Below are 24,637 nucleotides of genomic sequence, written 5' to 3' on the forward strand. Positions count from 1 at the left end.
TGTATGTGTATTTGCGTGTGCATGGGTGTGTTCTTGCTAGAACAGGCCGTAATGTAAAAGTAGGTACAGGTGGGGATAAAGGCAAAGCAACAGGCTGCAAAGCTGGGGAGACTTTTAAGGGTTTCTGTTACCAGTGATGCAGGAATCAAGGTCAGTTCCTTAGAAAGCAGAGATGTTGCATTTGACAGTGGACGTGGTGTGCTGGGTCTGCTTCTCAGTGATGGAATGTTCTCAAGGCACCAGAGTCAATGGAGAGATATAGTTAAAGGCTGCAGGGTTTTTTTAATTTTTTTTTTTTACATTCATTTATTTTTGAGAGACAGAGAGAGAGTGTGAGCAGGGGAGGGGCAGAGAGAGAGGGAGACACAGAGTCTGAAGCAGGCTCCAGACTCTGAGCTGTCAGCACAGGGCCTGACACGGGGTTCGAACCCACGAACTGTGAGATCATGACCTGAGCTGAAGTCAGACACGTAACCAACTGAGCCACCCAGGTGCCCTGGCTGCAGTTCTGAAGTCAGATGCACCAGGGGCTAAAGCCTGGCTCTGTCACGATCTGGGTGCCCCTACGAAAATTACTTAAATTCTCTAAACTTGGTTTTCTTATATTTTATAAGGAGTTAAGGTGCTTATTATTAGCTCATGGGGTTGTTGTGAGTTGAAGCATACAAACATATTCCTAACTTGTACCCCTCCCACAAAAGGGCACGTCGGTGCACATCACAGATTTGCAGTGCAGTTCTCGGTTAGGAGAGACCTCCAGCATAAATCTGAAATCTGCCCACAGGAGGGCAGGAGAGTAAGGGGAGGGAATAAAGAGCAGAAATAAGAAAGACGAGACAGACACCCCCAGATAGAGAATTAAGACCAAGGTCCACATCATACACTAGACACACACTTTAAATAGAAAAACATGAAAACCAATCAGGAAAGCACTTCTCAGTGCTCACACGAACACCAAGTAGACCTTGGGACAAGGAGTATTCCCAGAGAGGAAGAGGCTGTTTCATAGAGAAAGGAGGCACTCATCAGATTTAACCCTGAATGTACCGGGCTCTTGTGACGGCATCAGAACGCATGGAGCAGAACCTGACGGAGCTGGAAAGAGCAAGCAGAGACACAGACAAATCCGTGAGTTCAGTCGGAGGCTTCAGAATTCTCTCGTACCTGACGAACAGGAAAAACACAGACCCACCTTATGGATAATTACACGATACTACACCCGACAGCAGCACATTCTTTCCAGTGCTTGGGGACATGCGTCAAGGTAGGCATACAGGGGGACATCAAACAAGTCTCATGCTTAAAAGGCCTGAAATTCTACAGAATATGTCTTCTGACCACAATGGAATTAAATTAGAAATCTTAAGAAATAATACTAAATAAAAATTCAAAATCTAACAGGAAGAGCACTGTTAATAACTAAATGCTTGGAAATTAAGCAACACACTCTTTCTTTGAAGATATTAAGTAATCTCTGGACCTAACATGGGGCCCAAACTTAACAACCCTGTGGGGAAAACAAAACAACTTACAACACTGAGATCAAGAGTCACACATTCCTCCGACTGAGCCAGCCCCAGCTGGCTTCTAAATAAATACGCCAGTAATTCTAAAACAGATAAAGTAAGTAAATGATACACTTTTAAATAAATAACCCATGAGTCAAAACCCACAAGGAAAATTAGAAGATATTTTGAATGAATAGGAAAATACAACATATAAAAGTGTACAAAATACTGCTAAAGAGATGCCTACGGGGAAATTGACGGCTTCAAATGCTTCCATTAGAAAGAGGAGAGGTTTAAATACAGTGATGTAAGCATCTACCTTCAAAAGCCAGAAACAGAAGAGCAACTTAAAACCAAAGTAAATAGATGGAAGGAAATAGTACAAGTAGACATCAAAGAAATGGAAAATGGACAGAGGAATCAATAAAATCCAAAGCGGTTTGTTCATTTGAGAAGGCCAACAGAATGGAAGAGCCTTTAGCTGGACCAGTTAAAGACAGAGGTTAACAAACGTTATTATCAACACCAGCAATGAAGGGGCATGGTGACAGATCCTAGGGAGAACGTCTCAGGTCGGTTTATGCCAGTGAATTCTACAACTTAGACGGCACAGCCAAATGCCATGAAATTCACAAATTATCCAAGTGGACACAGGAAGAAACAGAATAATGGAATTTATAGTTTAAAATCTTTCCACAAAGAAAACCCCAGGAACAGAGAGTCTACTGGTGAATTCTATTAAACCTTCAAGGAAGAAGTAACACCAATCTTACACAGCCTTTCAAAAACCAGGAGAGAATACCTCACACCTATTTTTGAGTCCAGCATTACCCCAATACAAAAACCAGACAAGAAACTTATAGACCAAATATTAGCAATTTGAGTCCAGCAATATATAAAATCAATACACCAAAACCTAGTGTAATTTTCCTCAGAAGTAGAAGGTTGATTGAACATTTGAAAATCTAAGAAGAAATAAAAACATATAATCATCTCAATAGAAGAAGCATTTGATGAAGTTTAACACTGTTGATTTAAAAAACAACACCTAGCAAACCAGGAATAGAAACGAACTTCCTCACATTTACTAGAGATTTAAGTTAACATTACGTTACATGGCAACAGACTGCAAGCTTTGGCCTGGAGGCTGGGACGAGACTGGGGTGGAGGTCTTAGCCACTGCACCAAGACAGGAAAAAGAAAGAAAACTCATAGAGATGGGAGGGAGTTAGTAGTCTTTATTCACACGACATGATCATGGGGGTAGAACGAATCAAATCTACAAAACTGCTACCAGAGCTAATGAGCCAATTTAGCAAAGTCACAAGAGGTCGCTAAACAAAGGTCAACCGTATTTCTTTCCACATTCTAGCAACAACCAGAGAATGAAATTTAAAAGTACAGCCCCATTCACAGTAGCACCCAGAAATGTGTGGGATACAGAGAGAGAGATTACAGATTATGCACAAAGACATGTCCCCTGAAAATGAAAATAATTTAAAGGAGAGTAAAACAAATGAAGAGCCGCATCCGGTTGTTAACGCGTCCACTTTCTCCAAGGTGATAAGTACACTCGATGCCCGCCAAAATCCTTTATAGAAAATGGCAAACTCCTTTTAGAATGCCTACGAAATTCAAAGAGTCAACGCAACTTGTAAAAGAACAGCTGGAGACCTTACTCTCCCGAACTCTGCCAGATCTTTTGTGAAGCTAGAGACGGAGGCACCGTGGCGTCCGTGCAGATGAACCGAACGCATCAGGAAATGCCACGGCATGCCCACCTGTATGCAACCACGTCACTTTCAACAAAGATGCCAACGTAACTTAATGGCTCAGAAAAGTCTTTTTATCAAATAGCTGTCATATATGGGGGGGCGGGGGAGGAATGAACACTGATTTTTATCTCACACCTTGATCGTAGGCCCAATTGTAGAAGTTAAAACCATGAAACATCTAGAAGAAAACACAGGAGAAAATCATTAAGATGTTGGGAAATACAGAGATTTCTTAGAACACAAAAAACATGAAGACTGAAGGAAATACTGACCATTTAGATTTTAATTAAATTTAAAGCTTACTTTTTGAAAGATACTATTAAGAAATATAATAGCAAGCCACATAATGGGAGAAAATATTTACAACACATCGAAGTATTTCTATCCAGACTATATTAAAAAACAAACAAACACTTAGAACTCAAAAGCAATAAATCATTTTAACAAATTAGGACAAGGTTTGAACAGACACTAACCAAAGAAGATGGGTGAGTGGTTATGAGGCACATGGAAGGAACTTTCATGGCAATAGCCCCCAGGAAAATGCAAACTAGTCACAATTAGTGACAATGATGCGGCTATCCTGATTGCTTTTAATTGGGAAGGCTGGTAATATCAAGCGTTGATAAGGATGTTACTGTTGATGTGAATATAGAATAGTGCCACTGCTTTGGAAAAGTATTCAACCTTTTCTTTTTAAACACAGACTCCCTTATGACCCAGCTTTTCCATTCTGAGGGATTTACCCAGGAGAAAGGAAAGTATCATCTGCCCAATGACACGGTTTTGAACAGTCATCACACTTTATTCGTAACAACACTGTCTTTCAGCAGGTGAATGGGTAAACAGGTGTCGTGCAGTGGAATCCACCCCATCCCCTCTGAGCAGGTCATGGGGTAACATGTGTTGAAGTATCTTTGTGTTGCTTTCAGTTCCCGTTCTGTCTCCCACCATTAGTAAAAGGCTCTGGTTAGCCACATCTCATTTCTCAAACTAGCACAGGCCCTAGTTAGCACCACCCCAGACCCCAGCGTCCAGACAGCAACAGGTGAGTATGTCACTGGGAACATGAGCATACCTGAACTTTCACAATTACTCCTGCTCCAAATGACTTGGAACTGTTTTGAGTTAATCTGCTTTCCAAGGAAGTAAACGTTTTGGTTCTTTTTTATGAGAGTTCCTTTTTCATAGCTCTCTAAAAGGAAGACTGCCTTGGTTTAAGTACTTCAAGGAATCTGTGGAAAGGAAGTTGTCAGAGATGTACACAAGACACGTATAGATGTTCTCAATGGCATGATTTATTTTGAGAGAGAAAATGAACAGGTGGGGAGGGGCAGAGAGAGAGGGAAAGAGAGAGTCCCAAGCAGGCTCTGTGCTGTCAGCATGGAGCCCGATTCGGGGCTCGAACTCATGAACCGTGAGATCATGACCTGAGCCAAAATCAAGAGTCAGACACTTAATTGACTGAGCCATCTAATGCACCTCAATGGCATTATTTTTCTAAATAACTTATTTTATTTTAGAGAGCACATGCACACGTGCGACCGGGGAAGAGGGGCAAAGGACGAGAATCTTGATCTCAGCACCCTGGGATCATGACCTGAGCTGAAATCAAGAGTTGGACACTCAGCCAACTGAGCCACCCAGGCACTACTCGTGGCATTATTTTAAACACCAAGAAAGTAAAGGCAGTCTAAGTGCCTTAAAGGAAAGGACTGATTTTCACAAGTGCTGGGTGAGAGGGGGTCTCGATTCTTTCTCCACGCAATAGCACACATTTCACTTGAAAGCTTATGGTTTTCTATTTTTCTGGCATGTTATTCATTCACTTATTCTGTAAACTTACAGTCTTACACTTTTCAACCACGATTTACTTGGCTTTTGTATAATTAATAAACCAAAAGTAAAAGTTCTTGCTGTAAACGGGCAAGAGAAGTGGGAAAGAGAAGTGAAAAATCTTGTCCCCAGGTAGTAAAGCACAGGAGGTGGCACAACCCAGCTCTCATTGTGAGCGGCCCCGCAGAGAGCGCCTCCTCCTTGCAGGCCCAGTGCTGGGAAACCTTACTATTCTGCAAGTGACTGCCAGCCAGTTCGTGGGCAAAGAAAAAACGATGGAGAACTTGGGTGAAACAGAAATACAAGCAAATGCTCCAGCTGATGTGACCAGGCAATAGAAAATGTTATGCCCTTTAACGGTCGCTGGCGGGGTATAAACTGCCAATATGTACTACACACCATTGCTTTTTACCTAGTAAATTTGTTCTGTTTATTTCAGTGACTATCCATCTCATGTGTCTTTTTTTTTTTTTAATGTTTATTTATTTTTGAGAGACAGAGACAGCGTGAGCAGGGGAGAGGCAGAGGGAGAGAGGGAGACACAGAATCGGAAGCAGGTTCCAGGCTTCAAGCTGTCAGCACAGAGCCCAACGCGGGGCTTGAACTCACAGACCGTGAGATCACGACCTGAGCGGAAGGCAGACACTTAGCCAGCTGAGCCACCCAGACACCCCTCGTGTCTTACAACACATGGCAGCTCCAGCCTCACTGGGTTCATCCTCACGTTCCCCTTATTTGTAAGTTCTTCCACAGTGCAAAACCTGCAAAGCATCTACTTAATGTGTTTAACACCCTTAAAACAGAGTATTTTAAGAACTGCTAACTCCTACCCCTGCAAACATTAATAAAAGGAAACCTTGTTTAGAATGGAGGCCGGGTCGGGAGGGGACTGCCTGGGGGAAACACGCATGCCCAGCCACTGTCCTCAAGTGCAGATCTAACAGGAAGTCTGATTATATGTTAGAAACTGAGAGGAAGGGAAGCTGGACAGAAATGACAACAAGGAAGAACACAAAATTTACGAAAAGCAAACAAACATTAAGAACTAAGGCGGGAAAGCCACCAGAATCAAGGACTGTTCGGAAGAGTGACCTGCAGTAATCAACACACCTGCACTGAAGAGGCTCCAGGAACATTCCAGAGGTGGTGAGTTGGGGAGATCTCAGTGAAGCCACAGGACCGGAGAGGAAGGAAGGAGCTGGGAAACTGGGTGTCTGAGTAACTGTACCAGCCAAGGTGGGGGGAGGTAAAGGGAGGGGTGCCAGAGCTCCAGAAGGCAGTGAAAGACAAGACCCAGGGAGCCTTTAGGCAACCAGGGAAAGGTGCCTTTACACTCAGGCAATAAGGAGCAAGGCAGAAAGGTATTTCCGGAAGGTTCTAGAAGCACAAAGACTCGGATTTCCTTTGCTGTGGCACGCGGGGATATAAGCAACACCAGCGTTTCCGAACGTTCTAGATAAATGGTGCCCCCCTCCACGCCCCGTTCCGACACATCCTTCAGGAGGGCGTCACAGCTGGCAATCACTGTATAACCTCTGAACCCCATTCCTCCAAGATTTCGTCTAGCCCTAAGTTCCGCACTCTGAGTTGTTTACAAAAACGGGTTTTGGTTTGTTTCAAACGTGAGCTGTGACATTCGGTACACGTGTTCCACCCCTCCCCACCCTTGTCCCCCCACTTCAGCCTCCTCAAGCGTCAGTCGACCAGAGGAGCCCCGCGACCAGAGTGCCCCACGCCACGAGAGAGGAGCACGTTAGCATCGCGGTCCTTGAGGAAACCCGCAGCCAGCGCGGGCCTCCCTGCGTCCCTGGGGCCCGGGGGCCCCGCGTCTCGGGTCGCGCGCCTCGGCAGAAAGCCGCCCTTCTCCGGGGTGACCGTCGTCGCCTCCCTCGGCGGACGCCTCGCCGGCGGCGGAAGCGGGTAGCTGCCTCCCCACGCGCTCGCGGCGCGCACTTTCGGCTTCAAGTGGCCCAGAGGCCGGGGTGCGCGTCACGTGGCGCCACGGTCACGTGCCCACAGGTCACGTGCGAGGCCGGTTCCAACCCAGGGGAAGACGCCGTGCCCTCTCGCTCTCGCGAGATCCGCGGGGATCACGTGACGGTGCGGGCGCGGCGCAGCCTCACGTGACGGGCGCCGCCGGCCGAAGGGTCTCCTTCCTGCCGCGGGCGCCGCAGCGGCCGGGCCTCTGGACCCCGGGACCCTCCCCCGCCCTCACGCCGGCCCCCGGCCCGCCCGCGGCCCAACCGCCCTCGACCCGCTCGGCTCCGGCCTCGGCAGCCCTCGCGCCCATGGCGGCCCTCGGCGGCGCCCGGCGGCGGCCTCTGTTCCTGCTGCTGCTCGGTGAGGGGCCAGGGACGCCGGGGCAGGGAGGGGGGCCGTGGGTTGGGGTCCCCGGGGACGCGGGGCGGGGGTACCCGGCGGCCGCGGACGATGCGGGGCGGAGCCGGGTGGGGGGGTAGCGGGCCCGCGAGTCGTCCCCGCCCCGGCGGAGGTCGCCACTTGGGGGCCGGCCTGGAGCCCTTTGGCCGCTGCCTGAGGAGTTGGGTCGAGATGTCAGCTGAGGGCCACCGAGCTCGTTCTCCGGGTGTTAGGGTGGAACTAAGTGGCTTGTGGGTTTCGGGACGGCTGTGGTTTAGCCACGGAAGACCGAGTGAAGCTGTGCAGCCCGAGGCGGCGGTACCTGCGTGGTCCCTCTGTCCCCCGCCCCCCGGGGGATACGGCTCCTACCGAGGAGGGAGGAGGGCGGCGTGTTGGTCCGGACGCTCAGAATACGTCTTTTGTGCTTTAACTTTGCCCTTCTGGGACGGCTGCGAGTGCTGTCCCCTGCGCTGCTTTGCTGTGAACTTCAGGTTCGGGTGACATTTGGGAGCGCCCGCAGCGGGTACAGTGCGAGGTCGGCGGCCCCAAGCCGCGGCCGCACAATGGCAGTATTGTTTTCTAGCGAGTGGTCGGTCGTCAGGAGCGCTGCCTCCGTTCCCGAGTCAAAGCGCGGGACCCCATCAGTGCGGATCTCAGAGCGGTCGGCGGGCGCTCGGTGTGCGATTGACTGAGTTTTGTTCTCGTTTTCTGGTCTCATGAGAAAGAGGAATGTGCGCCGTCTCCTAAATCTGCGCAGATGCCCTTGGTGAACCTGTCTGCGGTGCCACACCCTTTCACCCCGCTCCCAGTTAACACGGGAAGATCATCCGAAAGGCAGAGTTTGAAATATCCGGAAGACAATTCCCGGAGCTCACGCGAGCTCACACGATGTGGATGCACGTTACAGTACACACCTGCCCGTGGGTTCTGGAAATAGGTCTTCTTCTACTGTAAATTGTGCGCCTGTGAATGGGTGGATTTGGGTGTCACCTGTTTGCCTGTTGTGTAAAGTGAGTTCTCTGAGCTGCATGAATAGCCACCAGGCGTGACCTTATTCCCTCGGTACACCCTAAGCTGCCCTCTCTGGCAGTGTAGCTACAAGAGGAGTTGGTGGAACAGGTTTGGCGGTGTCGGCCGGCAGCGTGTTCAGTATTAGAAGAGCTCGCCCTCAAAGGGAAGAGAAACCTCTTTAGTTCCCTGCGGGGCGGTAGCTGGGCGTATTGTACGTGTCGTTAACTTTCTAATCCCTATTCCACTCTATCTTTCTAAGTTTTATGTTCAGTTAAAATCCAACTTTTAGGAAAGGCGTATTAATTTGGATTTAGGTCTTTTTAAAATGATGTTTATTTTGATGTATAATTTTACCAAAAAGCATGTTTTCTGAAAGCATATTTCAAACTTCGAAATTACTAAATCCTCCTTCATTAATAATTAGACATTTCTTAAAGCTGCTTTTGTGTTTGAATACTTGGTAGAAAGCATAGACCAGGGTGAACTGAAACCGTCTGACACTTGAGATGAAGTGTCATTGCGTAATGGGACTCTTTAAACCACTGGTGTCAACTAGATGATTTCCTTCCCCTTACTCAAGTTAACATGACTGTTGATTGTGGAAGTTTGTTAGCTCCTCGGGTTGGTGACCAAATTCTTAATGGTGTTTGAGACCAAAATGTTCGAGGCCTGTGATTTTGAACTTCTTTTGTTAGACACGTCCCAGGCAGTGTCCGTTCTCCCTTCTCTCTGCATCTGCGGGACGTGACTACACGCATGCGTGGCGTGAGCTTTCACTGGAACGTCATTCCAGTCGTGCTGTGATGATGTTTCCACCTTGGGCCTCACACGTAGTAAGTGCTCGGCACTTACCTAGACTCTGTTCTGTAGCACTGGTCCCTAACCACACGTCCATGTCTGTGCTTTAGAAGTGTCCGTGCTCATGGCCTTCCCCTCCAGGCTGTGATTCGGAGTGTGGGAAGGAACCTTGGTCTTCTTTACGTGCTTCCTTTAGTCATAGGTGGTTATGTGTCACTGATTAAAAAGAAAAATACTGGATTTAAAAGAATCAAGTAATGACAAACTAGGAAGTATTTCTTCTAAAAAGTTTAACGAAGAAATGTATTCACTTGTTCCTTTGGATGGCAGCTTCTTTTATTTCAAAAATGAGCATTTTGTCATTTGAAACGTATCCACTCACTCAGCAAGTTTTGGCACTCAGTTCCCGATTGCTCAGCACTCCGTAGCTGTGTGACCTTAAGCAAGTTAGGTCCCTGTCCCTTAGTCTCCACAGCTGTGAAAGGGAATCGCAGTAGCGTTTTCCTGTTAAGGTTGCCACCATAGTTGAATTAGCTGCAAAGTGCTTGGCGCAGGTCCTGGCACGTAACACGTGCATAACAAGTGCTTTTTAAGTGGCATAACTTATTTGACATTTTCCGTCAGGTTCTGAGGGTTTAGTGACGAACTCGATGGGTGAGGTCTATATGGCTCTGTTTAAATACTGTCAGTGAGCATTAAAGCCAGTGCTATTGCCCTGTACTGTGTGCTGCGTGTGCACTGGCTCCTTTGATACTCCCATGACCCCGAGGGGTCAGCACGCTTGTTCTGGTCCGTGGGCGCATAAACCGAGGGCAGCAACTGCTGCCGGCCCCAGGTCACACAGCTAGTGAGTGGCGGAGTCTGCAACAGAACCAGACTCGCTTCCCACAGCTGTACTTGTGTCAGAAGGGGATTCCTACCGGTGAGGGTACCTTGAAGGAATAGGCTGAAGTTACTCATTTATGTGGTCCCCGGAGAAATGGTGGGAGTCTGCACCTGTGTGCTGGATGGACCGCCACAGGCCAGGGAGCAAGCTTGTTAGAGGGCCACAGACAGCTTCTGACAGCATGCATAAGTTTCTCTTGTAAGTGTGCGATCTGATGCTCCCAGAGACGTTTTTCTCTGGACTAAAATTTGGCTTCTGGGGATAAGTTTCTTGTTTTAGTAATTGAAAGTTTCTGGCCCCTCCAGAATAATTGTGGATATCTAGTGTTGGTAAAACTTACTTTAAATTTGCTTTTGTAATACTTGTTTTACTTTGAAAGCTCATACCCTCAGCATATTTACTAAGTGAAAACGTTCTGTGACTGAAAAGTTATTTAACGTGAAATAGTTCCCAATGAAGTGCTTGGAGTTAGTAAAAGGGTGTTAATGACTTAAGGAACTAACTTCTGGAAAGGCAGCTTGGTTAGAACTGCTGTGTGTGTGCTCCTGTGAGAGGCAGCCACCTGCCCTGTCTGTGGCATGCGTGGTCACACAGTAACTCCGGCAGCCAGGCCAGAACCACGGCCATGTGAGGGCATCTCAGGCCTGAGAGAGCCCTGGCGGCAGGGTGGGGGGGTGGGGGCGGGTGGCAGCCATGCGCTCGTGGTCTGGGTCAGCGTCCCTCACACACTTGCTTCTGCCCACCGAGCCTGCTTCCACCTTGCTGGCCTCTCTGAACCGCTGGTGCCCTTAACCCATCCCTCTCCAAAGGCACGGGGATGATTTCTCTGTTTTTAAAATCCTTTACTGAGTTAAAAACAAGCTGTGGAATTTTCTCTAGGTTTTACAATGGAAATTCATTTATCGGAGTTGCCTTTAGTGTAACCTGAGTTTTCAGGGGCATAGGTTAAGAATTTCCAAAACAGACAAAAACTGCACAGGTTTCTTGTTTGCCATAGGTTGCTGCTTTTTCCTGCAGCAGCTTCTCTGTGAACCTAGATTTTGGTGTGTCCCGTACCAGAAGAATACGGGAAGGTATGTGGGGTTTCTGGCTACTTTTTGCTTTATGCTTGAATAGTAGTTGGCTTTAAAGATTTTATTTTGTGAAAGTCGCAAGAGTGTAATAAACTGGGTTTGTTAGGGTCATTTATTGGGGGCAGGGATTTTAGAATGAAAAGTTAATCGAGTGTGTACTGAGTGTCTTCAAAATGTTCCTGTGTCACATGTATGCCTGGAGTGGTTGGAGTGTCAGGAAAAGGTGTGCAGGGACTGGCAGGCATGTCACTGGAGGGAGGGCATGTCACTTCTGACCCCCACGGCACCCAGTGCTGGCAGACTAGTTCTTGGTTTCAGAACTAGTGAAAGCACCCATTTTTGTTGCAAGAACAGTGTACTAACATGTGGCTTGGGAAAATTACCTACTGCTCTACCACAGTGTTCGGATGACATTCGCTGCTAAACCCATCAGAGCTATAGGACATCAAGAAGCCAGAGATGGCTCTGGCCCTGAGAACTTGAAGAGGAAATCGCTAGCCACCATCACTGTTGAGCTGGAGGGACCCATGAGAGCTTCATTCTGTCCCTTCCTTCGGGGATGTGGCAGCCCTGCCTAGATGAGTTGACTGATGGCCTGACGTGCAGCCAAGTCTAGGTTCAGTTGAATCACTGGTTTTTAAGGATGTTTCTGAAACTTGGTGAAGGACTCGGATCTGTGAGTCTGTGGCTTTTCTTGCCACACCACCAGTCCATGAGAAGTAACAAGAGATCTAACTTTAAATAGTTTAGGACCACAGCAAAAGATTCCCCAGTTCTCCCATGGGCTTCTGAGGAAGATCGGTATTCAGGTTGAGTTGTGCCTCCGGGACCCTGGTACATCTTCCAGAGACCCTCTGAGGACTGAGTGCAGAGCAGCATGTGCCTAGGTTGACCCGGAAATTGACATGTGACCTCCCTGTCAGTACCCTGACATCAGGCATTAAAGAGCTGTTGGTCAGGTGGGCAGACTAACTAGTGGGTTTAGAGTTAACATTTCCAGGATCCTATCTAGGAGGGACAGGAAAGACAGCCCAGCTGAACCCAGCCTCGGTAACCCACATCTCGATCTTGTAAGCAGCACAGTAGTATTTCCTAATAAAGTCCATTATTGCCACAGCTAGAGACCACAGAAGCGCCCAGTTGTATTTTCAAAACCTTGTTTGGATATTTCTGTCTTTCCTGGAGTTAGCAGGCCTCCTACATGGCACGGCGGCCACGTTTGTGGTGACAGACGGCAATGGGACGGCTTGCATCATGGCCAACTTCTCTGCTGCCTTCGTGACCAGCTATGATACCAGGAACGGTCCTACGGTAGGAAGCACCAGGGTCCTTCATGCAGGGTGTGGTGTGTGTGAAGATGTTTGTTATTATCATTTCAAATAAATGTTTGAGAAATGACCTCACCGTAGCACAGTTCCCCTGTGCCATAGTAGTATCCTCCTCCGCTCATCAGTAGCCTATGCTACTGTATATACTGAAGGTGCAGTCAGATATGTAAACCATTTTATGCCCTGCTCTTGCTGTTCTATGAATTTTTTTTAATGTTTATTTATTTGGGGGAGAGAGAGGGGAGGGGGCATGCAAGCAGGGGAGGGGCAGACAGACAGCAGGACAGAGGATCTGAAGCAGGCTCCAGGCTGTCAGCACAGAGCCCAATGCGGGGCTCGAACCCACAGACTGTGAGATCATGACCTGAGCCGAAGTCAGACGCTCAACGGACTGAGCCACCCAGGCGCCCCCTGCTTTAAACGGTTTTATGTGCGTGTAATCCCCGTTTTCCTCACGATTACTTTTTGTGATCACAGTGCAGTGTTCTCTTATGTTGATCAGCCTGTGTTGGAGCCTCTGCTCTTTTCTGTTTTCTGATGTACTTTCGTGCTCAGGGCACAGCGGTGTGAATATACTTTTCCTGATATGTTGAATTTGCTTTGGATAAACCACTAGGCTCCAGGAATTGCATATAAACAGCTGAGCAATGCTGCAGGCTGTACTCGTCCAAAATGCCCCTCATTGTTTTCTTAAAATAACTTGCACTTCTACGGGATGAAAGGGTTTTTTGAATTTATTAGATTCCTAACAAGTAAGCTGCATCTGTATTTCTTTGTCAGTTACCCACTAGTGGACATCATGCTTCTTTTTCACATTTACTCCTGTATGTATCTCTAAACCAAATTTTGTTTTTAGTTCTTTGTTGAAACCACCATTTTTCCTTGACCACCTCACAGGGCAGTGGTGGGGCCCCTGGACTTTGTGCCAGGTGCTCAGGCCCCATCTGGCCTCCACGTAAACATGGTCACATTCCAGACCAGAGAGAAACGGGCAGGCTCCGTCCCGCAGGAGTGTCTCAAGTTACAGAGACTTGTCCAAACACTTTTGTTGTCCTTGCTACATTACTTGTTTTGTGTTTGGATTTTTAAAATATCATTTGGACATATATTATGTTACACAGATGGGATTGCCCACTGCTGTTATGTGCCTTACTCTTCTCCACCGTATTGGTCTCTGTCGCCTCGCAGAGTTCTGTCGTCTCAGGAGCAGCTTATCCGCGGCTCACTTAGCCGGTCCTGCTCGTTTCCAGGGTCACCTGGTGGTTCTGTAGTTTTGTCTGTAATGGTAAATTCAAACAGTTCTGCAGCAAACATCTTTTTCTCTGTTTAAAGAGACTTTAAGTGCAGTCGACACCCGATGTTACATTAGCTTTAGGTGTGCAATTTAGGATTTGACAAGTTTGTTCCTTATGCTGACTACACATGTAGCTCCCGTGGGTCCCATGAAGAGACATACTCTTTAAACATTTTTATAGCACACGAGTAGTGATGGTTTTCTCAAATATAAATACATAGCTCACTTGAAGGCCAATATGAATTATTTCAGTTAACCAAGATCACTTTTGTTTAAAAATGCTACAAATTAAAATTATGTTAATTGTCCGCTTTGTCTTACACTTGAATTATTTCTCAGTCTGTACTGACACATAATCCTGACTTTACTATGTTTTTATCGATGTCAGAGGTGAATGTGCTCACTGCAGCCTCTGAGGTGGGGGGCTGATGTCCCTCTTCCTGAAGGTCTTCCTTGGTGCATCTGAATCACTTTAGTGGCTTGCGTTCTGACTGGGTGTGTGTCCTTTGTTCTAGAATGTGACCTTCGACCTACCACCTGATGCAGCAGTGTTAAACAGCAGCAGCTCCTGTGGTAAAGAGAACGCGTCTGCCCCCAGTCTCGTGATTGCTTTTGGAAGAGGACATAGACTGACCCTCAATTTCACAAGAAATGCAACCCGTTATAGTGTTCAGCTGATGGGTTTTACTTATAACTTGTCTGACACACAGATTTTCCCCAACGCAAGCTCCAAGGGTAAGAACCCAAACCGACCAGTTACAGAGTTAAGAAAATCAGGTTGGAGAGGGCCTAAAATTTTAACTAAGTACTTCACGTAGTTAAAAATTGATTTTTTTTTTTTTTTTTTTTTTTTTTAATACAGAAATCAAGACTGTGGAGTCTGCCACTGACATCAGGGCAGACATAAATAAAAAATACAGATGTGTGAGCAACAACCAGATCCACATGCGCAACGTCACTGTCACGCTCCATGATGCCACCATCCAGGCGTACCTTGCCAGCAGTAGCTTTAGCAAGGAAGGTAGGACACTGCCTATGGCCCTGGTGCCCAGGCCCAGCTCAGTGCGTGCAAGCGTGGCTGTGAGCCTGTGCCTGAGGAAGATGTGTGTGAGTAAGCATTTGTGCAGTGGGGGACTGGGTGCAACTCACACCTTTGAACTGCCCACCAAACATGTTTTTCTCTTGAGAGGAGGTGATCTCTTTAGGTGAGGTAGGACAAACACTGATTTTAAAAGGGAAAAGCAGTTGAAACTCTCTGTGTCTTCCTTTATTGGGAAGCTAATGAGGTCAGGGTCACAGAATCTTCCAGTTCAAGCCAGCTGTCTTTTCACCAAGACCTAGGCTTACCTCTGTCCAGCTTGACGGGCCCGGGGGTGGATGGCAGAAGGACCTGAATGCCTTTCTGGGCAGGTTGGCTGGGGGGGGGGGGGGGGTTGGTCGGTCATGACTCCTCAGGGAGGCACCTGCCAGCTCAGCTCCACTGGTGAGCTCTGGGGTCCGACAGACAGGGCTCCAGACCCCTCCTAGCTCTGTGGTCTTGGGTAAGGTAGTCAGTCTCTTGTCTCCTCCCCTTGTAGAGTAAAAATAATAGTCTGTTTTAGGAGGATCTTAGAGTTAAAAAGGAAATTTATACGTGGTGTTTATGTCAGTGCCTGGCTGAGAGTAAATACTGAGGAGTGTTATTGTTCAATTAGGACTGAAGAAAGTTCTCTTCCCCAGTCCTGCCAGTCAGCTCACAGATCACTGTTATTTTCTAGAAGGGTGAGGGGCTTGGTTGTCTTAGAGAACTTGCCTGTCCTTTTCGGTGTTTAGCCGTGCTTTTGTGAGCCTTCAATTTCAGCGGCCCCAGCAGTGTGGCTGGAACACTCAGGTGACTGCTGGCTGCGTGGCTGATTTGCTCTGAGTTACTGGTGCTGGTGGGCCCAGTGGGCCGGCCGGGCCTCTGTGCGGTTGGGTACAGCCCTCCTGAGAGGCATTCGTGCCCTCCGCAAGGCCCTGTGCAGCCCACCTCCGCTTCTGTATAGCCAGGAAGCTAAACGTGGTTTTTCCGTGCTTACCAGTTTAAGGTTAAAAGGAGTCGAACATTTCACAACACATGAAAATTACATGAAAGTCAAGCTTCAGTGTCCATAACTAAAGTTTCCTTGGAACATAGCCTCATTTATTCGTATACCTGTTTCTATGGCTGCTTTTGCATTCACACTGGCAGAGCCGGGTGTGCACAGACACCAGACAGCCACAAAGTCTAGAACGTTTGCTGTCTGTAACTGGGAAGACACAACCAGCAGCAATACACAAGGCACAAAGGCAGGTATGTGTGAGCTGAAGCAGCTCTGGAGGAGACCGGCGGGACCAGCCCTCTCTAGTACCCCCCTTGTGTGGCGAGCTGTGTGTGTGTGTGCACACGCACACGTGCACAGGCCCAGGTGTGCACGCTAGCACCCACCTCCCCGAGTGGGGGAGGGACTGCGGGGGGTGGGGAAGTTACAGCCACGCTAAGTGCTTCAGCAGCTGACACTCACAGGTATGAGTCTCCAAGCAGCTGGGTTTCGTCCCCAGCAGAACACCTCAGTCTTCTCCCTCTGGCCTCGAGCAGAAGGGAAGAGCAAAAACTGTCAGAGGCATTGGGAAATGATAGTGCAGTGACCTCACTACCATCTGGGCCTCAGGGTGGCTGTAGAGGATAGCTCTTCACTTTCATGACTTGTTTTCTGCTGCTTGGAAAGCTTCTGAGCACAGAGATGGGCCTGTCCTGTCTGACCTCTCTGAGCGGTGTGGTGCCCAGAACAGGGCTCCAGCTTCTGGCCTAAGATCAGATTGTGACAGTACAGAAATGCTAATCTTTTTTAAGGTTTATCACTTTTTTAAAATAGTGTTTATCTTTTGGAAGAGGTTTAGGTTCACGGAGTTCCCCAACCCCCATCCCCACGCGCACACAGCCCCTCACCGTCAGCTCCCCACGCGCACACAGCCCCTCACTGTTAGCTCCCCACGCATTGCTTTCCTAGTGGAGGAATGTTTGTGTGTGACTCCACGGGGGAAAGATGCATTCAGTGAAGTGGTCCCTACACCTGAGTCCCAGCCACCGACCCCCATCCTCAGAGGCTCCCGCCCCAGCCCCTACACAGTCACCTGGGGGCTTGGCCTTCTGCCCTGGTGGTGGGTCACTCTGAGCCTGCTATGGGCAGTCACCCGTTGTGTCCTGTGAGTTGTTGGTCCGAAGCTTGGTCACTAAGCTCACCCTTAGTCCCCACCTCCTCTTGTGTTCGTGGTTGTCCCTCTCATCAAAGCTTGCTTTCATGTTATGTTAAATCTGCCTCTACGGATACGTCTGTGCTTTGGAAAGGAATCTTGCGGCTTTTTAAAGACACTAGGGCACTCTCAGGAAATCTGCTGGGAAGAGGAGGGATAAGAGGTGTCCTGGAGTTACACAGAATATCGTGTACAAGTTGGCACATCCCTGTGGCAGGCTGGAGGGTGTGGTGAGGTCACGGCATGTCTGCGTAGTGTTCCCTGGACAGGAAGGAGTCCTCATAGGGCTTTTGGGATCCTGTCACTATCAGGTAACATCATCTGTAATTCCTCTGATCAGTCTTTACTTGGAGTGATAAGAAATGAAGTCTGCAAAAAACAAATCCATGCCCCAAGCTCCAGGGACTGTTCCCCACTCCCTCTACCCTGCCACAAATGTGTACACACCACCCACCCCACCCCCTGTGACTTCTTATTTCGTGGGATGTGGTCTTCCAGTGGCCTAGGTCCAGGCCCAGTGATTGGGGGAGTTCTCAGAGCAACCACGTGGGCAGGGAGGGGCTCCAGAATGGGCTTTCGCTCTGTGAGCAGGAGCCAAGCTGTCCCCAGAAATACTTCAGCAGACCCTGAACAGCACCAGTGTGAGCTGTGTGGGTCCACTCACACATGGATGTTTCCAGTAAACGCAGTACAAAACTGTAAATGTCTTCTTGTGATTGTTTTTTTCTGCCTTCACTGTAAGAATACATGATATGTGTTAATAGACTGTGTTACTGCTAAGGCTTCTGGTCAGCAGTGGAGTTTTAATAATTAAGGTTTTGGGGAGTCCAAAGTTAACATGGATTTTCATCCATGGGGGTCAGCGTTGTTGAAGGGTCAGCTGGAGTTGCTGACGTGACCTGAGCTGTGCTCGAAGCCCAGCTGTGCACTTTGACTCAACCAGCTGTGATCTTGGGGTCTGGTCTGTAGAGAGCCCCCCGGCCTGCCAGCGGCTTGCTACGTCCACTTTTGTCTGTTGTGCTGTTTCTGACACGGTTTGCAATCAGAGGGACCCGTGTATCCCCCTCCAAGCAGGAGATTTGTTGTAACTGGGCACACATGCTACATGGCAGCATCATTCACATTTAAAATTCTTGGTTTCTGTTAATATTGAGCCATTTGTTTTTTTTTATCTCCTTTTGTGCTAATTTCATTCCTCTGGTTCTTAGGTACTTTTTTTTTTTTTCTGGGTCACTTAAATTGAAAGCTTCAGAGAAAAGGTTCCCTGTCAAATACGTTAAGTATATTTTATATTCTTGTAGTCTGTTCTAGTCGTGGATTGACAATAAAGAACTGTTAAACACATTTTCAGAAATAGGTAAATTTTTGGCCACAAATGCCCCTGGAAAGTCAGAATGAGCTGCGGGGGTTGGCGCAGGCTTCTGTGGCCTCGCTCTTCTGTGCTGTCGTGGGGCCTTGGTTCCCCGTGCCCCTACCCGTGCACTACCCTGAGAAACACCAGGTACTGACACATCAGAGCTTCTGAGAAAGCACAAGGCCAGGCTGCTGGAGTTGGCTTCCCGTTTGGTTGACGAAGGCAGGTTCCGAGGACAGCCTCTCCCCAAGGTCTGTGAGGGGCATGTGGTCATCTCCATGGAGCGGGCTGGGCACAGCCATCCCCAGAGGCTGAGGTGGAGCCGGTGAGCATGTCCACGCTGTGTCCCTGGGAATTGGATTTCCAGCCCCAGGCCCACGCAGACACCTGACTTTGATGGCTTGGCAGAGGATTCGTATTTATTCGTCTTTGTGCCTTCAAGATTTGATGTGTGGGCACTTATGGCTGCCTCTGTGACGGTTAGAAGTTCAAAATAGGAACTTTTTAGTATGGCTGGTCCCAAGCTTGCTTTCCACCCAGTTTGGCAACATTTCTCCCTTAGGAACAACGGCCAGGGTAGCTTCAAGTAAAGGAAAGGAGTAAAGTAAAGGAGTGCTAATGCCACTCTCCTCGCACTCCATTGGAGACTCCTTGTAACTGTAGCACGCAGGCTCCTCAGGCTGGTCGCTGGCAGATTCTTTGGGGGCCTCCAGAAGCTTCTGAAAATCCTGAGGAGGGGAGCCTTGGCGGGACACGCAGCCTGCGCTCTCCTGGGGTCCCCGGTCTTCCCAGGGCCGATTACACACGGGTCGCACTGAGCACACTTGAGTGCATCCTCCGTGTGCTTTCCTCGCTGCAGCGTCTGCCTGGGGGACAGGTTGCACAGGGTGGGGCTCTCTGTCTGCATTTGGGAAGGGAGGGAAGGGGGCGGGCACTCGTCCTTACGCTTGACTGTACCATTTGTGCTCCCAGGTGGACACTTCGCAGCCTGCCTTATGAGAACAGCAGGTCGTGTGTGCAGGTGCTCGTCACTCTCCCCATGCATGCCACATGCCCATCTAGGCTGGGATTTGGAAGCCACCTTGTGTTGATGTGGTTTTGCACATTTAATGAGGTCCTGTTCTGTAACAGCTTGGAAAGCAGTGGTGAGGCTGTTCTTAAAGGTGTGGCTATGGCGTCAGCCTACAGCCCCAGGGAGGAGGCGGGTAGTGTGGCCAGCACACCCCGGGTGGGGACCTCTCAGGCAGCTGTCCCTCCACCAAGAGCCCAGAGGCACACCCACACTATCGTGCCTTTTTTCCATTTTTACCTTCTGTCTAGAAAAGCATTTGACTGTGTGTGATTGCGCTGTGTGAAGGCACACTGGGTGAGTGAACTTCCCAGAGGTGTGGCATCACTTCCATGTCACAGCCCTGCAGGGTGACCTTTCCTATCTCTCCCCTGCCCCCCCCCCGCCCCCCAGGAGGAAATGGTGGCAAAGTTTCCTTTTAAAGTGGAGCAAGTTCCGGCAGCTTCCCCGTGGGCTCCACATCCATGGCACTGGGTATGGTGGGCCAGCTCCCACGGCCCAGGCTAGCTGAAGTGGGGAGAGGTGGGAGTTGGACAGAAATCGTGTGAATGCTGATCATCCACAGGAACAGGGCAGTAAGACAGAGGGCTTAACTTGGGGATGATGGTCTCCTGGAGGTGCTGTGGGTCCGGGTGTTTTAGGATGTTACGTGGGAGGCAGGTGTGTGTTCTGTATGCATCTGAGGGAGTGTTCATTTCTCTCTCTTGGTTCAGTCTGCCTTGATTTTGAATGTAAATTTTTGTTCTAAGCAATCATAGTAGGTCAAGTTCTGAGAGACGGAGACACTTAAACTCCTGGGCATGTCCTCTGGGGGCACTGTGTGCCCTCTCCCCTCCCCCCTCCCGTGTGCCCCCCTTCACTCCCCCTACTCCCCTGTGCTCCCCCCATGTGCCCTCCCCCCCCCCCCCCCCCCCCGCGCCACTATGTCCTCCTGCCAAGGCCTGTCCTGCCCCAACTTCCCTCACTCCTAGATTGTCATCCCTTTCTTAGGAATTTTCACTCACACTTCCTGGGCCTTCTGTCTCCAGGAGGGTGCAGGTGCCTGTACCACCCCCTTGCTCTGAATAGCTCAGAGCAGCTGGCTCACTGGACCTGGCTGGTCTCAGCTCCAGTCTTGTCCTGCAGGGACTGCCCCCTGACACTCATCCCTGTAAAGGCCTCCTGGGCTTCTCTCCCACGAGCACCTTGCTGATGGCACTAGCTTTGTCCTGGTGTGTGCGTGCGTGTGTGTGTGTGTGTGTCTCGCCTGCATCTGTGGGACCTCCAGCACCATGCCTAGTGTGCAGCCTCACAGAGGGTCTTGAATTGTTGCCGTTTGAAGTGGTGTGTAGCTGACTGTCCCAGCAGCAGGTGATGGGGTTCAGGTTGTGTTTACTTCAGTAGAAAGGTTTGTCCTGCAGAAGGGGACAGCTCTGTGAAGGCAGCATTGCCCGGAGGCTGAGCTGGAGGACACTCCAGGCAGAGTCGCAGTATGGTGGCAGGAGTGGGGATGGCCCTGTGGGACAGCAGGCCGTTGCCCCATAGTTCCGGAGGGGGGCTGGCATGCACTGTCCTCGGACAGGCCGAGAGATCCCGTTCTGCGGGTGTGGCCAGCTGAGAGACTGCTGGGGTTCACGGTGAGCCTGGCTGGGGTGGCCGAAGCTTCCGGTGGGTGGCCCTGAGGAACTAGGACTTTGCCTCCTTTCCCACTTGTCCCTCCAGAGACGCGCTGTGAGCAAGATGGGCCTTTCCCGACAACCGCACCGCCACCGCCTCCCCGCCCTTCACCATCCCCCACGCCAGAGAGCCCCTCCGTGCACAAGTACAACGTGAGCGGCGCCAACGGGACCTGCCTGCTGGCTAGCATGGGGCTACAGCTGAACGTCACCTACAGCAAGAGGGACAACACGGTAGGTTCGGCCCTGGGGACCCATCTCAGTGCGTCAGGGCGCTGGTGCATGTGCACACCTCTCATAAATCTGAGAGAGCGGGTTGTGGGGCCTGTCCTGTAATCAGCTTCTTGGCGCACACAGCCAGGCTGCTGTCTTCTGTATGGCCCGTGTCATTGGGACTTGCTCTACTGGACGAGTTTATCGGCCCCTAAGAGACTGTTAAATTCTGCTTAAACTTTTACCACCACAATTTTTGTGTTCATTGTTATGCTTTTCCTTTGTCCCTGCTGGTGATGGGGGCTGTGGGCTGTGACAGGGAAGGTGCTTGTGGTGGGAGTGTAATGTCCTCGTGAAAGTAGCAACCAGGAGGAGCAGGGAAGATGGTTCTGGAACCCGGAAGTCTGCACTTTGGGTGTTTTCCTCCTCCTGGTTTTGGTTAAAATGATAGAAGCCTTGAAGTTCTCATTTTGAGGTCACTTTGGCTTTTCCAGAGCGTGGAGGACCCGAAATGGGGCGCGAAAAGGAACTTAGGTAACATGTCTGCTTTTCCTCCTCAGACCGTCAGCGGACTGTTCAGCATCGACCCAAGCAACACAAGCGCCACGGGGAGCTGTGGCGCCCAGCTGGTGACCCTGGATCTCCGGAGCAGCCGCATCCACTCCTTGCTCTTCCAGTTTGGAATGGTGAGGGTTCGTGCCCGCGCCACCTCGCGCCACAGCCCACATCTGGCCATGGCTTCCTGCCATCGGCTCCCACACACTATGCCCCAGCCCCACGGAGAATCAGTGAAGGTGCCAGAACCCACGGCTTTGCCCCAGTGAGGACGACGGAGTCTGTTTTCCCCACCTGCCTCTTCCATCAGTGCTTTGGACCCTCAGTCCCCCATTTTCGTTAAGGACACCTCCGTTGGTTTCCTTTATGCAGCAGGTGTCAGGGGGTACCTGCGGCATGCCCACCATCGCTGTCTGTGCCCCACTGTGCTCAGCCCAGCCTCCGCCTCGGGCACTGCCCTCAGCCCTTCTTCCAGGGGCGACATCCTGGGTCCTGGGTCCTCTCTTCTTGTCCCCATCTGGGAAGCATAGAAACGCCCTCTGCCAGTGTTTATGATGCTGCAGATTAACAGTCTGGTTTCTCCTGATAAAATTTACATTAACGTTCCTAAAGTGCCAACGTTTGGAAAAAGTTTGATTTTTTAGAACATGGCTCCTTCAGTCCCTATTTTAACAGTGTCTGATTGTGTAAAAAGGTCTAGGAGGACAAGTCAGCATCTGTGTTCTCGGGATTTATGCGATGCCTTCTATTACAGACTGCGTGTTCCATGGCCTCTTGCTGAAGCTAGAATTGCAGGAGTCAGATTTACTACCAGATGATTCTTTAGGTTTGATGGTAAACATGTGAGTTTGGCAAGTGGTTAAGAATTATTTTCTTCTCTTTAAGGACCCAAATACTAGCCAGTTTTTCCTGCAAGGAATCCAGTTGAATATGACTGTCCCTGACGCCAGAGGTAAGGCCCCCACATCTCACTTGCCCGTGCAGGAGTTCCAGAGCACTCACTCTCAATGTGCCTTTGCAGACCCCACCTTCCAGGCGGACAACAGCTCTTTGAGGGCACTGCAGGCCACCATCGGGAATTCATACAAGTGTAACGCCGAGGAGCGCGTGGAGGTCACGGAGGCCTTTTCTGTCAATATATTCAAAGTGTGGGTCCAGGCTTTCCAGGTGCAAGGTGACAAGTTTGGGTCTGGTGAGTAGCATTGGGGGAGACTGCACGGGGTCTGCAGACTGCAGTTCTATTTGGATATTTAATCATTTCTGGGTTGCAAGGACAGTTAATGGGGGTGGGGGTCCCCTTTCCCAGTCTCAGAGATTTTTAGAGCAAACTCCCTTTCCCGCATCACCTTGCCTTTGGAAGACCCAGCAGCTCACAGATGCAAACCCAAGGCGCCATTTGCTCAAAGGTAGTCGTTTCATGGGATGGCGCCTGTCCTCCCGAGCCGTGAAGGCAGGAGGTGGGGTGTTGTGTCCGGAGGTCCTGTGTCCAAGCAGTAATTGATTAGAACCGAGCCAGGCTGGGGGGAGGGGGGGAAAGCCCGTGTGAGGTCTCGTGGGGACTGTGGCCGCGAGCATGGCCCCCTGCCCCATGTCTCCTAGTGGAGGAGTGCCAGCTGGATGAGAACAGCATGCTGATCCCCATTGCCGTGGGCGGCGCCCTGGCGGGGCTGGTCCTCATCGTCCTCATTGCCTACCTCATCGGCAGGAAGAGGAGCCACGCGGGCTACCAGACGATCTAGCAGGGCCGCGACAGCTCGGGCCGGCCGCCACCTCCGGGCCTCCGCTCGTCCCCTGAGCTTAGGTTGGCGTGGAGGGCGGCACGCTTTCTTGCAAACTGATTTTCAAATCTGCTTTATCCGATGTGAAGTTCATCTTGCAACATTTACTATGCACAAGAGTATTGAAATGACGGTGTTAATTTTGCTAACTGGGTTAAATATTTTGCTAATGGTTAAAACGTTAATATTTACCAAAGTAGAACTTTCAGGTGGGAGGGAGGAGTGCTTCCCTACATGGGCACTGGCTCCACTATTACTTGGCTCTTTAAGATTCTGCTGTTGGCTTCTTCGTTCCTGACTGAGGTTGAAGCCTCGCCAAGGTGGGGTGCTCCCTGGTCTTAGGGCTGAGGAGGGCTGGCTACTTGTTAGGCTTGTGCTTCAGAAGATCTAGAAACAGAAGTACTCCAAAAGGTGAAAATCTGGAACGCTTAAATGAAGCTTTAGAAGCCAGGACGGGCCCGGCCCCTGCGGCGCACAGCTCGGTACTAGGGCACCGGCGCCCCTGCGGCATCGGGCCCTTCTGTCCTCTCCGCGCTCTGCCACTCAAGAGCTGGCACTTTTTTAAAATAGATAAATGGGTGTTATTTTTATTTACCTTTTTGTAAAGTGACTTTCAGTCTTCTGTTTGAGGTTCGGGGTGATCCTGTTCTGCACTCGTGTAAATACTGGGTGTCACGCTCTGCGCTACCCGCTTGCCACTCGGGTGGCTGTGCACGGACGACCCTTCACGTCACGCGTTGCTGTAACAAATGCTAATAAAACATCTCTTTCTTTCTCTGTCTGGACTCTGTGCTTCTGTCCGCTCCCGCCAGAGGTCTCAGTGGTACTCACGGTAGGCGGCAGGCGTCTGTCACCCAGCGTTTGAGAGAGCTGGTGTCGCGGTAGGTCGTCTGG

General features: G+C 49.8%; 1 protein-coding gene and 1 long non-coding RNA gene across 3 annotated transcripts; one reads left to right on the forward strand and one right to left on the reverse strand.

Annotated features, from left to right (window-relative positions):
- Nucleotides 1-3,292: 3,292 nt before the first annotated feature.
- On the reverse strand, nt 3,293-8,225 carry LOC122215407. The gene is made up of 3 exons (XR_006200359.1): nt 7,847-8,225; nt 4,362-4,518; nt 3,293-3,461 (listed from the first exon to the last, which is right to left on the reverse strand). It is a non-coding gene; the product is annotated as an uncharacterized LOC122215407 (long non-coding RNA).
- LAMP1 (lysosomal associated membrane protein 1) lies at nt 7,274-24,520 on the forward strand. 2 transcript variants are annotated; one of them, XM_042930632.1, is made up of 9 exons: nt 7,274-7,459; nt 12,435-12,556; nt 14,383-14,602; nt 14,730-14,888; nt 21,244-21,431; nt 21,971-22,096; nt 22,851-22,917; nt 22,987-23,157; nt 23,565-24,520. In XM_042930632.1, exons 1-9 carry the CDS (start codon nt 7,408-7,410, stop codon nt 23,702-23,704), a joined length of 1,245 nt encoding a protein of 414 aa, XP_042786566.1. In that variant the 5' UTR covers nt 7,274-7,407; the 3' UTR covers nt 23,705-24,520. The 2 variants fall into 2 exon arrangements, with proteins under 2 accessions (XP_042786566.1, XP_042786558.1); XM_042930624.1 differs by lacking the exon at nt 7,274-7,459 and adding an exon at nt 8,215-8,397.
- Nucleotides 24,521-24,637: the final 117 nt, after the last annotated feature.

This window comes from Panthera leo, chromosome A1, assembly GCF_018350215.1.
Source record: "Panthera leo isolate Ple1 chromosome A1, P.leo_Ple1_pat1.1, whole genome shotgun sequence".
Taxonomy (NCBI): Eukaryota; Metazoa; Chordata; class Mammalia; order Carnivora; family Felidae; genus Panthera; species Panthera leo.

What these genes read in the sequence shown, in the direction of transcription:
- LAMP1 (XM_042930624.1), top strand. Translation starts at nt 8,235, where the DNA reads ATGCCCTTGGTGAACCTGTCTGCGGTGCCACACCCTTTCACCCCGCTC. An exon ending in CAGTAGCTTTAGCAAGGAAG is followed by an intron (nt 14,889 to 21,243) that starts GTAGGACACTGC and finishes TTGTCCCTCCAG; the next exon opens with AGACGCGCTGTGAGCAAGAT. An exon ending in GACTGTCCCTGACGCCAGAG is followed by an intron (nt 22,918 to 22,986) that starts GTAAGGCCCCCA and finishes GTGCCTTTGCAG; the next exon opens with ACCCCACCTTCCAGGCGGAC.